Source organism: Colossoma macropomum, unplaced genomic scaffold (genome assembly GCF_904425465.1).
Source record: "Colossoma macropomum unplaced genomic scaffold, Colossoma_macropomum, whole genome shotgun sequence".
In the NCBI taxonomy this organism is placed as follows: domain Eukaryota; kingdom Metazoa; phylum Chordata; class Actinopteri; order Characiformes; family Serrasalmidae; genus Colossoma; species Colossoma macropomum.
The window spans coordinates 36474048-36487790 of NW_023494788.1; the positions used below are offsets into that span (position 1 = coordinate 36474048).

The 13743-nt window shown below is 39.1% G+C and overlaps 1 protein-coding gene across 1 annotated transcript in view; it reads left to right on the plus strand.

The window, feature by feature from the left end:
- Nucleotides 1-4926: 4926 nt before the first annotated feature.
- Nucleotides 4927-13743, plus strand: part of elovl6 (ELOVL fatty acid elongase 6) — a 29521-nt gene continuing 20704 nt past the window's right edge. The window contains exon 1 of the mRNA XM_036569280.1: nt 4927-5214. Coding sequence (XP_036425173.1) covers nt 5132-5214 — 83 coding nt within the window. The 5' untranslated portion in view covers nt 4927-5131. The remainder of the gene's footprint in view (nt 5215-13743) is intronic.

The window sequence follows — 13743 nt, forward strand, 5'->3', positions numbered from 1 at the left end:
TCCTACCACATCGATGTCAGAGCATACCACAGTATTCAAACACCAGATAGCGACATCGTAGTAGTTTAAGGGGTGAACCGCCTTATATCTAACACCAAACAAACGGAGTCCTGCTTTTAGGTATGTTTAAACTGAAAGCGGTGCTTTTGTTTCTTATTTGATCTACAGTATCATCAATTCACCGCGCTGTGCGAGTGACGGAGCGTTTCAAGTTAGCCAGATGCTAAAAACAGCTAGCCTGGAAAGATAGCGCTTTCCCGCTCTCCAATGCCTCACAGCTTCCTCAGGTTACTCTCGTTTAAATCAGGGCTGTAACTAACATGAACACACTTCTTTCTTTCACTTTCGTTGCTTGGGAATGCACTAATACTAAAATATGGCTGTCCAAGCGCTGTAACAGCGCTGTAGTTGTGAGGATTGTGATTGTGATTTAACGCTGCTAAAGCTGGTTAGGATGTTAGGAAAGAGGCGAGTTCGCTGTAGGACAGTACAGTTACTCCACTGATCTCGTCTCTCACACTCGGTCACAGGAAAACAGATCACCGGCTGCTCCACTCAAACAGGGAACGTATAACTTCACATTTCAGACGTCGTTAAAAACTCATCTTACTCGTGGCCCCCTCCCTCTCTAATCATGTAGAAAACTCGGAAGTGCGCCCTCTCCTGACGACAGCAGAGTAGTGTCGCTTTCCTTGTAGTAGAAAACGCCACCAGGGCTGTCGCTAGAACGTGGAAGTGTGAGAATGGTGTATTATATCGAACATTTATCGAACATGTCTTATCGCTCTATCGAGGAAAAGTTGTATCACCATAATTATCTTAATATCTAGAATTATCGCCCCCTACTTTAGGTGCTATTTTGCCTCACAACACCCTGAATGTGTCCCTCCACCATGAATGAGTTCTAAAAAATGCATTTTAGATCAAAATCTTTTCAAAACTATCATAAAACAATGTCTCAGGCATCAGGGAGTGTATTTATAACCATTTCATGTAATAACTTTCTGTGACAGAGCTTTTAGAGGTGGATGTCTGGTTCCTGTCACCACTACTGTGAACAACTCTGACTCTAAGTTTCTCTAGAACAGAGCATTTCACACCAAACCACTCTGAATGACCTTGTTTACATCTTAACCATTTAGTCATGCCTTGGAAAAATCAGTGCAGTTCCTCTTTTGAGTGTTTCAACACTGTTATTGTGTGCTTTATTGGTCATTTAGATGCAATGCATCATTGGGTTTCTCGAATAGCACTATATAAAAAAATGGTTTAGCCTTGTTGTTAACTAAAATAGACTCAGAAAGTAACATCCGACATTGTGGTGTCATGTAGTGTGCCCTGCCACGCTGGCTGATTGGTACATTGTTTGGGGAACAGCTTTATCAGTGAAGTTATTGCTACAGCAGTTTCCAAACGCCTTCCCCAAAAGCAAACGCAGTGAGATATGCAGGGCTGAGGTCATCAATCAGGTGAGGCACAAATATTCTTTGTACCTGTGTCACAATATGAAATGACAGGGGTAATTTAGTTTTTCAGGCCTGTGTTTAATGTGAGGCATAGTTGAAAGGATTGACATTCCACTAAATACTCAATTAACTTTACATACAATCAGGTCCATAAATATTTGGACATTACCAAAGTTATTATTATCATAGTTGTCTATGATACCACAATATTTTGGAGTTGGAGTAAATTTAATCAAAATGTATACTTTCTTGTTTAATTTGAGAGTACTACACGTAATCCGATCCAAAATTGCACGCATGCATAGAGAACGGCTTATTGTAGATGTTACCATGACAGTGACCATCTCGTGAGTCCATAAAATTATGTCAGACTCAGGAAAACATACTTCAAATGTACTTATTAAAGAAGGCCTGGACACCATGTTGAACGTTATAAACTTTCACTATGATGCGACGCACATGTGCAGAACATACTTAAAGTTTCTGATTGGGAATGTAATCAGATACAGGTGTTTACACGGCTGTTATTCTTCTATTTAACAGATTATTTACAGGATTAGACACCTCGTTCAATCGGATAGAAATTGTATTCCGAATGGCCTCAATCAGACTAGTCTATTCTGATTGAGGTGTATACAAGGACGTATTATATTCTGATTGAGCTATTAGTCTTTTAGGATTAGGATTGTTAGGATTGTTAATGGATTATCAGGCTGCATGTACATGTGGCTAGTAAAAGAGAAAACAGTACATTGACTATTTGGAACATTTTAAAAAAGAAATAACACAATGGTGAGCTTAGAAACACCAAAAAGCCTAGAAGACCATGGAAAACAACTGTCGTGAGTGACAAAAGAAGTTTTCCCTGATGAAGAAAAACCCCTTTACATCTGGCCAGATCAAGAACATCCTCCAGGAGGTCAACATATCCCTGCCTTAGTCAACAATCAACAGTAGACTTCACCACAGTGTTTACCACAAGATGCAAACCACCGGTAAACCTAAAAATAAAAAGATCAGATTCATGTCTAAAAACAAGTTCTAGAACATCATCTTATGAACAGATGAGACAAAGATCAGCTTGTACCAGAATGATGGGAAAAGAAGAGTATGGAGAAGGAAAGGAGCTGCTCATGATCCAAAGCATACCACCTCCTCTGTCTAGAATGGTGGCGGTAGTGTTGTGGGCATGTATGGCTGCTAATGGTGGTGCTACCCTTGTATTTACTGATGATGTGACTGCTGACAAAAGCAGCGGATGAATTCTGAAGTGTAAAGAGCTGTACTATCTGCTCAGATTCAGCCAAATGATTCAGAATTCACTGGACAGCTCTTCACAGTGCAGATAGATGATGATGACCCAAAGCATGCTGAGAAAGCAACCTTTTATAGCAACCTTTTTTAAAGCAAGACTTTTATTAGCTCAAGAAGTGGAATGTTCTGCAGTGACCAAGTCACTCACCTGACAGTAATCCAATAGAGTGCCCTTACTGAAGGCAAAGCTGAAGGTAAAAACAGCCCAATAACAAGCAGGAAATGGAGACTGCTGTAGTAAAGGTCCGGCAGAGCATCACCAAGAAAGAAACCCTATTAAGAATTAAGAAAATGTTGGTAGTTCCTACACCTGTTCACCTGATTGGATGTAAATCCCCTCAAAGAAAAGCTGAAAGTCTGCACTCTGAGCTCATATTCATTATTCGAGTCCAACGTGCTGTGGTAGACAGCTAAAATAACAATAACTTTGTCAATGTCCAAATATTTATGGACTTTACTGTAAAACACTTTTTTTAATATAATAAATAAATATAAATAACATTTTGATTCTGATGTGACTTCATCTACGTGCCAGACTGCTACCACAGTGAAGCAATTCGGTCAGTTTGTAGCCCTATTGCTCAATTCTTGCACAACCGATTATGAATGATAAGATAAAAGATAAAAACTTATCTTGAAAAAAAAAATGACAAAGATTTTTATGATCTAATATTCACAGATGATTTCACTGACTTTATAGTGTTTGTATCTCTAGTTTTGTCCATTTATTCATAGGATTAAAGACGTTATCCTGACAAAGTGATCTTAGGCTTGACCTTGGCATGCTACAACATGTATTACATTATACCTGACTATGCAAGCTGAAAGCAACGTGGCATATTCTGGACAAATAGCCATCTAACCTAATATGCCACGTTGTAAGCACATTATTTATGCCACTGAAATGGACAATGCGATGGCCATGCAAATTGACACAAGCCATTACTGCAATGAGATAAGCGCTGATGGGCTTCCTGGCTTGAGGACAGACAGCATAAAGTATGGCCAAAAGTTTGTAGACAGAGTTTCTTATGAAATGAAGGGTATTGACAGTGAGTTTGTCCCCCTTTGATGCAACTACAGCCTCTAATTTCTGGGAAGGCTTACACTAGATGTTGGAACCTTGCTGTGAGGATTTGATGGCAGCCACAAGAGCATTAGTCAGTTACTGATGTTGGATGCTCAGTTCTGGATCATCCCAAAAGTACTGGATGGCGCTCCATCACTTCAGAGAACGCAGTTCAACTGCTCCACAGCCCAAAGCTGGAGGGGCTTTATACTGCTCTAGCCCATGCTTGGCATTGGCCATGGTGACCTTGGCTACTCGAGAGCATCCCACTCAACTGGTCAATGCTTGCATAATTTAATGATGGAGATAAATAAAGTCATCCAGAATGGTTTGATGATGAATATTGCCATTTTATTTGCTATCCAAAATAACCAGTGAACTTTTTTCCCTAGTCTTTATATGTAATGTTGATGAATGTAAAACAGTGGCAAATCTGAAAGAAATAAGTTTACACTGGTGACTATTTTTAACACCTTTGAAACTTAGAACGCCCTGCTTGTATCCCTCCGCCATGAACAGACTTTAAAAAAAAAATGTTTTGGGCCAAAACCTTCTTAGACACCAGGCAACCACTCAAGGCCTTCTTCAGAAGTTCATCAGCTGGAGCAGGTGCTGCACGTTGTTGCTGGAACTGGACTCTGCAGGAAGGTAGATCTTGACCAGAATTGGTGACCATGTGATACATCTTACTTAACATGGCACGTGAAAGGCACATCATGTCATTAAAACGGACAATGCACTGGGACATGAGCCGTTACTGCGATGATTTGAGTGCTGCTGGGCTTTATTTTCAGCCTGAGGTTAAGATTTTATCCTGATGCGCGAGGGGAGATAAAGAAAGCATCATGTGGGCCTAGCCAGGCTATAGCGCAGCATCAAAGTCTCGCGCGCATATGCATGAAGCTTTTCTAGCTTTGCTCACAACACCAAATGTGCGCGCGCCCGAATTGCATCGCGCATTTATTAAAAAATGATTTGGCTGGTGAATGTGTGCGAAAGGTCGGTCCAGGCTCCTCCTCCTCCGAGGGAGGAGAGGAAAGAGGCGGCGTTAGGACCCAGCTTCTTCCCCCAGAGAGGGAGAAAGATAGAGGGAGAGGGCGGACGAGCTGACATTCGAGAACAACGCGAGAGAGCGATGCAATATCTGGGCTGCAGCTGAACCAGAGACAAACACATACATACCTATACGTATATATACATTCACTACCCTAAAAAACACCCGTCCACGTTTTTCTGCTGTTTCGTCGTGAAGTGAAGGCCAAAGCTCCGGCAGTGGTGGATCATGTCCGTGTTGGCTCTGCACGAGTATGAATTCGAGAGACAGTTCAATGAGGACGAAGCCATCCGATGGATGCAGGAGAACTGGTAAGGTTAACGCAGCGCACTGCGACCGCGAGCGGCTCGTATTGGCGTTTTAGCGCGAGCTATAGCCCAGATTAATAGATTAGGGGGGCTTCAGGCACTCTCCCAGACTCTAAAACCTCTAAAGCCGGTGTCTGTTGTGTCTTTCTCCATCACTTGCACTTCCTGTTACCCCATGAGAGGGGCAGTTCTTTCGAATTGTGCTACATTGTCAAAATGCCCTATATTTACAGGTAGCTTTCTGGATAAAGCTGTAGATAGGATACTTCGTCACCGTGTCAGAATATGCCCCCAGCCTTAAAACTGTAGGTGGGATACTATGATAGCCTAAATCACCTCGTCAGACAATGCCAGCAGCAGTTAGGATCATTTAACAGCCCAGATCTCCTGATCAGAAAACGTCACCAGCATCAGGGAGTAAAAGTGGTACTGAATTAACATTAAAAGCACAATAAGACGTTTGAAACACTAAGTTACTACACTATACTGGTGAAATGCGCATGCTCGGTTTTGCCCCCAGCGCCCAGTTCCTTTAGCCTTGTTTGCATTATGTGCATCGCCTGCGTTTCTCTATTTTCAGCATTGCTTCCCTTCTCTAATCAGATTCCAAGGTGGTGTTCTGCTTATGTCCTTGTGCTCGGTGCCAACGCGGGTCATTCTGTCCTCTCCTTTGTTTTTCAGTGGGAAAAATATGTTGTGCATTGGTCTGTTCAGTGATGATGATGATGATGATGATGGTGATGATAAGATGAGAGGGCCTTAGTGCATAAGCTTATGTTATGAATGCAAATCAAGCGTGAGAAGCTAAGGTAGCATCTTCACGAGTCTTGAGGTCAGCTTCCTATTCGCCAGCTTCTTGTTCGAATTTTTCCGTTCCACCTTAAATGGTGCAGCTGTTACAATCTGGCAGACTTTCCTTTTGGCTCTAGCTAGAGACGCCCCCCGCCACCACCCCTTCTCCCCCTCTCCTCCCAGTGACGTGATGAGCCTCGTTGTGACAGATGAGACGCATTTACAGCCTCTGTGTGTTCGTTCACCAGTGATTATGAATGAGAAGCACATATCAAACAGTTCTAGCAGTACGACCTTAAAATGATCTACATTGGTGATGTTATTTAAGTGCACGTGCGGGTTTTGCTTCCCGAAGGGTGTGTCATCCACCGCTCATACACACACACACACACACACACACACTCGCACACTCACACACATCGGGCAGGTTTAGGATGGGTTTTTTGGGCCACATTTCACGCTGTTGTAATTCCTGCCAGCGTGTAGAGACGGAACGCCTCAGCCTGTGTGTGAAGCCGTTCGCCACCGACCAATCAGAGGCGTCATCTGATGTCTGCTGACAGACTTCTGACCAATCACAGTTCAGCGTGGCTCTGGCCGCGTCGGGGGGCGAAACCGCTCACATTCACGGCTGTACACCACTCGCTTATGAAAACGATGGTTCTTCAAGTGTTCTTTAGTACAGGAATTGGTTCTATTTAGAACCATAAGTTCCATATAGAGTCATTTGCATGCCTAAATGGTTCCTTAGATTGATTGAGAATGTGTTGCATGTGGTTCTATATTGCAGCAAAGGGTTCTGTTGTTACATGCTTGACACTGCAACATAGAACCCTTTTTGGTGCTGTATAGAATCTTTTTCGGAAAGGTTCCGCATGGAACCATATACAACTCATTCTTCATGATTCTGAAGAACCATTTCACCATGCAAAAACCCTGTAAGCATGCAGATGGTTCTTTGGATGTTCACAGTTCTAGATGAAGCTATTCTCTTTAATGAAGAACCCTTGAAGAACCATCTTTTGTAAGTGTGGGGCTGGGCAATATGAATATATATTGTTATTGTGACAAATCGTCACAATACAATACGCTTTTCTGAACATGTCATGTATATGAGTACCTGTAGAACCTTGACTGACTGCGTGTTTCATTATAGAGAGAGAAAATTAGTCTCGTTTAACTGGATTTAGTGCCAAATATTGAATAAAAACCACTGTGTTTGCAGTTATTGAAAATCTTTTTTATTATGTAGCACTACTGGTTCTTTTTTCTCTGTTAAAACTGATCAAATGTCTGAAAAATTAAATAACATATTGTGCATCATGAATATTTCAAGAAATGTAATGATTTAAAATTTTTGCTATATCGCCCACCTCTGATATATAGCACCATTTTCAAAAAAGTGCTTTATAGGACCATATGCAACACATTCTCCATCAATCTGAAGAACCATTTCACCATGAAAAGAACGCTTTAAGCATGAAATGCTTAGCCATTCCCTTTACTGAAGAACCCTTTAAGAACCAGCTTTTTTAAGAGTGTAGCCTTAGATCATTTCTAACCAACTATGGTTTGTCACTTCACATACCAGTGAAATCTGTAGTATTACAGTAACTCTCGGAAGGATTAACGTTTGAGTTTATATGTATTTATTAAAACATGTCCTTGTTTTGTAGCTCATATAGAGGAAAGGAATATTCTAAAGTAGTTCTGCTCTTAATCTCATGTACTTCTCCTAGACGTATTTAAGTCCTAAGCCATTTTCTCCTATTTCTGAAATTCAACTCCTGAGAAATAACCCTCAGATTTCTCACTTTAATCAAGATATTATCACAGGTATGGATGAACTCTTTGGTGTCTGACTCATCTCACCCCAGTCTTAGCTGAATAATATTTCCATAAGAAACGTGTAAGATCTCATTATATTCTTCTACAGCTCTATTCTATATCACAGAGCTCTCTCAGCAGGCTGTCAGTGCAGAGCAAGAACTCATGCTGTTCTCATTCATCACCAGAACTTCCTACAATGAAATGCTTATGTTTAATCTCCTCTTTTCTCCTGAGAGAGAATTTAGACGTCAGTGATCCTTCATTACTGCAGTATTAAGATCTACCATATTTCTTTGAGACAATCTCAATACATTTTTTCCTCTTAAGTATGGATATATGCTAGTCATGCTGTTTTTAGGGTTGCTGCACACTTTTTGCCTTTAAATCTCTAAATCACCCATTTAAGGCCTCAACCAAGGACAAAAGTAGCATTTCCCTAGTCAAAATAAAAGTCTATAGTCTATATTTAAGTCTGAAGTCTGTATTTTTCTCCCAATACAATCTGGATCCCAAAAATCTTTGCCTTTTTATACACACCTATCGAGTTCTTAATGACTCTATCCCCATTAAAACTATGAGGTATTGTCACAGGACCTACTGCATGCTTTATTACAAAGAAAACATTGAGTGTAGTGCGGTGCTTTATGTGAAATGTTGAATGAAAATAAATCTGTGAGATTTTAATGGCATTGCGTCAAAATATTGTGATACATATTGTGAAAATGTCTAAGTATCATGATATGAAATTTTTTGTCATATTGTCCACCCCTAATTTCCTGTACAAAATAAATAAAACATAAAAAGTAAAAAAAAATATATATAAATAATATTATTTGCTCTTTAATGAGCCAGTCTGGCATTTTACAGTCCTAAATAACAAATCAGCTCTTTATTTAAATAACAAGAATCAAGTAAAGGGTTACACTGAAAGTAAGAGGTAATGGACACAAGTCATAAGATTATACTACAGCATTTTGATACAGGTGCAGCAATAGCATTCAAAACAGCACTCATGTTGCCTGGCTTGTGTTATTTACCTCATAAAAATGCAATACAGATCTGCCAAAATCAAAATAATATATTGTCTAATTGCTGAGTCATCCTTAGTTAGTCTGCTTTCTGTAAACATTTACTGTGTAAGATTTTATTTAGTATAATTATAGAGAAAGAAAACAGGCTGTTTTAGATTTATAAGACATTATTTTAGCAAAACATCATATCACTTGGGAAGCTTTGGCCCGTTAACTGTATTAATGCTCATATATCATCATACAGTGTTAAAATCAGATGTTATTGAGTTTTATCAATATCTCAGATCACTAGGACACATGAGACAAGTTTATATTGATAAATTGTGCAAATTTGAAGATGTCCCTGTCTAAAACTACGTTTTTGAAACCTGTGATTGGTTTCAGGGGACAGTTCACCTACACCTACACTCTCTTTCTCAAGACTGAAGCTGCCAGCTCGTGATTGTGCAACATTTGTAGGGGGACAAACCCTGCAGATTTGATTACACCACTTCAGGAGAATGATAACTATGCCTGTAATGACGCTGAGGACAAAGCGCACAGCAGCACTGCTAATGCACTAAGTAAATTTGATTCCTTCATCGCCTGATGCTTGACCCTGTGCTTGGCACAACAGTAAATACCCAGCAGCAAATTGCTGTGCTGAAATCTTGGTCATTTATTGACCGATAATGTTGGTGTGCCTTAGAAAAAAAGGTTTTGGCAGGCAGTAACCCTAGGCCTTCTCTGAAACAAACCTCGTTTTACCTGTCGTGATTCTGTACGTGACATTTCAACACGCTCTCCCATCAGCAACCCGTTCACAACAGCATCAGTGAGTGACTGGGTTGAAGCTATTTAAGGCAGCCTGACTGAAAAATGTTTGACGTTTCCTGTTAGTAAGGAATAGCAGAGTGACTAGACATAACTCTGCAGGTGAAGGTTTCTGGAAAATTCTGTACACTTACCAGAGAGATAAGAAATCACTACTGTGCTGACATCTTGTCATTCTGTGACCGATAAATGACTGGAAGAGTTCAAAGCTGTTGTATTCTATCTGTTTGGAGGTAACAAATGGTTATTAAATGCTTTAGCTGAGGAACTGATGGCATGACCAGCTAGCTTCCCATTAACAGATCATTTAAAAGGGATCTCCTCAAATTTTTCTGGTTGGGTGTGAAATGGTTGATTGAAGAGGCTCAGATTCCTTTACACTGGTGGTGATAGGAACCAGGGGTCACCATGTCTACAACACAAATATAGCCATTATATTTACTATCCAGACCCACCGGTGAACCTACACGTGTCTTCCGAGTTTAATATGGAATGTTGATGATTAGTGGAAAATCTGAAATATGTTTTCTTTAAAGACTGTTTTGCTTCACAACGTCCTGCAAGTATCCCAGTTCTAGCCCCACCTGTTTGTCAGCAGCATTTGACAAGTCTCTCCTAATGCCGCCCTGAGGCTCATGCTGGGCCACGGGCAGAGAAAGCAGCCACCTGGGACGTGTAAGTAGGTAAAATATTGCATTCAGCACAAAAATCTTCTCAAAACTATAGTAAAACAGTGTCTCAGACATCAGGCAGTGTATTCATAACCATTTCATGTAATAACTTTCTGTGAGGGAGCTTTTAGAGGTGGACTGGTTCTGGTTCGTATCACCACCACTGTGAACAGTTCTGAGTAAGTTTCTCTAGAATGGAGCGTTTTACACCAAACCACTCTGAATAACTTTGTTTACATCTCAGCCATTTAATTATGCAGAAATTTTTAAGAAATTGGTGGAATTCCCCCTTGATGATGTGTGTAACTAATCATGCACATGACTTGTAAAAAATACCAGGCTTTCAGTGTGAAAACACTATTGTATTTATTCATCGCTATAAATAACTAGTACAAGTAAAGAAATGCAGTTAGTGCACTGACAAAAGCTTAATTGATTTATTGGGCCAATATCATGGAAAATGAAATTTTCTACGCTTTTTTAAAAATTTTATGTTTAGAAATTAATTTATTTTGAGTTTAATGTAATACGTAAACTTTTTAAAGTTGTCAAAATGTGCCATTCACTTCCCAGTCCATATATGGAAACTAATCTGCAAAAAGAGCCTGTTTTGAATTCACAATTAATGTTATGTCACAAAAAACAACACATTTGCAGATTAACTGCCTATTCAGTCAACAGCAGTTTAGCCCCACCCATTCACCCTGAAGTAATAAGGAGTGTTTCAGCCCAGGCAGCCAGTCAGAACAGAGCTCATTTACACATCAGTTTTTAAGGCACAGTAACAAAAACAGCCTGTTTATTTCTAAGGGATAATGAAAGCTTGGAAAGTGTTTATGTATAAATGAATTATGAATGTTTTTGGTAAATAAAACCACATAAATATAAGTGTAAAAAAGAAAACACAAGACAAATATAGAATATGAGCCCTTTAAAGAGCAGAACTTTAAAAATGTGCGGAAACAGTTACACTAGGTGGAGATTAAAGGTTGTAATATTGCTCCTGTTGGGTGAAATGCACACAAATGCAACAAGCATAACATTTGCTTAGAATGCAGTCTGCATATTTCCTGCCCGCTTTCCTTTGCAAGCACTCATGGGAGTAAACTGATGTGCTTTGTCAGTAGGGAGATATTGCTTTAGGGGCAGTTCTCAGGGCTGGTTTTCTCAGCAGTTGGAGGAGGGTACAGGGAGGGGAGGTAATGGGTGGGCTGGATTTTTTTTCTTAGCTAGAATACTGTGTCACACTCCTCCGAAGGTTGTTTTACTCGTCCTGTGTCCCGCAGGCCATCAGTTTGACAAGCAAAGAGGAACAGAGCAGGAAATTCAGCTACTCTTGCATCGATCTGTACCAGTTATCAGATAACAGAGAAGGAGAAGACCGCTTTGTTAGGAAGAAAAAAAAGGTTCATGCATATTTTATGAAAGTAAACAAATAATCTGAACCTTGGATGTTACAGTGATGTGATGTGATGTGATGTAATTGAGGTTGTCAGACAGATATAGATCAAAAATGTTCTACTGTAAAAAATCATATCACAACCCTGTGAAATCAGTCTTTTTCATCAGTAGTGCACCCATAAGGGAGTTGTGGGCTGTTAAAATTGTTATTTTTCATGTACATATTTGCAGATACATAAACATTCATAGAATGTAGAAATTGCGACTAGATCTATCTGGATCAGCATTACGGAGAAATAGTACATTTATTTCTGGCTTAAAAATGCAGAGAAATGAATAAAATACGGATATTTTAGTGCAGTAACCCACCTAAACATTCTGCTCTTCTGGAGTTCAGTAAATACATCACATTATAGCGTGAAATATTGGCCAAATCTAAACATCTGTGATTCTGATATTGTGCATGTCTATTCTCCATATTCTCCATTGATAATACACTGCAAAATTTAGAATCCAGGAAAAATTTATTTACAGCTAAATATTAATCCAGAGCACATTTAAAGTACTTTCTATTCACAATAGAAATAACATTATTTGCTCATTACTGGGCCAAACTGCCATTTTAAATGTTTTACAACCATCATCGCAATACTTTCCAAAAATATTGATTTCACAGTATTAAATGACACTTAAGTTTGCATTAATAGGAATAATAAAAATGTAATGTGCTTATTCTTCTCAAAAGATGCTTCTCTGTGGCTAAAAGGATGTCTGGATGTTTTGTTTTGTTTTCTTTTTTTGAAATGACACTAAAAGGAAACTTACACATACTGTAAATGTTACATATTTTAATCTGTACTTTCAAAAGAAGCGGTGCACCTGAGCATCAGCCCTGTCTTTAAGACAGCGCTGCCACAGCCATCCGTAACTGAGAGTCCAAGAGAGCATTGCAGAGTGGGTAGGGTGGTCGTCCCTCTCCTCCCACCACTAAGCACAGTGCTAGCCAATGAGGACATCTGTTATTGTAGAATTATTGATTAGTGTTCTTCTCAAAGTTTGGGAATCATCGGTCTGTCTATATCTCTCTACCAATCTGTCTGTCTGTTTGTATGTCTGTATCTGTCTGTCTATCTATCTATCTATCTATCTATCTATTTGTTTATTGAAAAAATAAAATAAAAAAAATTGTCAAAAATGAAGATCACCATTGTTGTTGTGTAACATAAATAAAGGAATAGACAATGTAACCAAAATCCTATGAACAAAATGAGGTGGGCGATATGGCAAAAATACAGTATTGCGATACTTTACGAAATTTTTACAATACGCGATATGTCACAGTATTTATTTTTTCAGATGTCTGATCAGTTGGAACAGAGTGTTACACTAGTGTAACACTAGAACACTAGTGTTACATTTACAAAAAGAAATTATGAAAAACTGAATAAAATAATTTTATTTAATATCTGGCATACTGTGTTGCACTAAATCCAGTTAAGTTTGCTCTCTCTATAATGAAACGTGCAGGTGGTCAGTTTTCTACAAGTACTACTGATATACACAATATGTTCAGAAAAGCATATTGTATTGCAGCATAATTTATCATGATAACAATATATATTGTCATATTGCCCAGCCCTACTTTGTAGCATCAAAGATGGTTCTTCAAGGGTTCTTTGCATCATGAGAGCGTTCTTCATATTAAGAATGTGCTGTAGATGGTTCTATATAGAACCTTTTTAAAAAGGGTTCTATATAGCAGCAAAAAGTGTTGTTCTATTGTTATAGTCTTGACATAGTAACTTCAGAAGAACCCTTGTATAGAACCGTTTTCAAAAATATACAGCACATTCTTCATCAATATGAAGAAACATTTGTGTGATATAGTTTATCATGATGATGATATATATTGTCATATTGCCCAGCCCTGTAAACAAACAATATAGACCCAATGCAACGTTTTCAGCGTCAAAACATTGAAAAAAGGAGTAAGT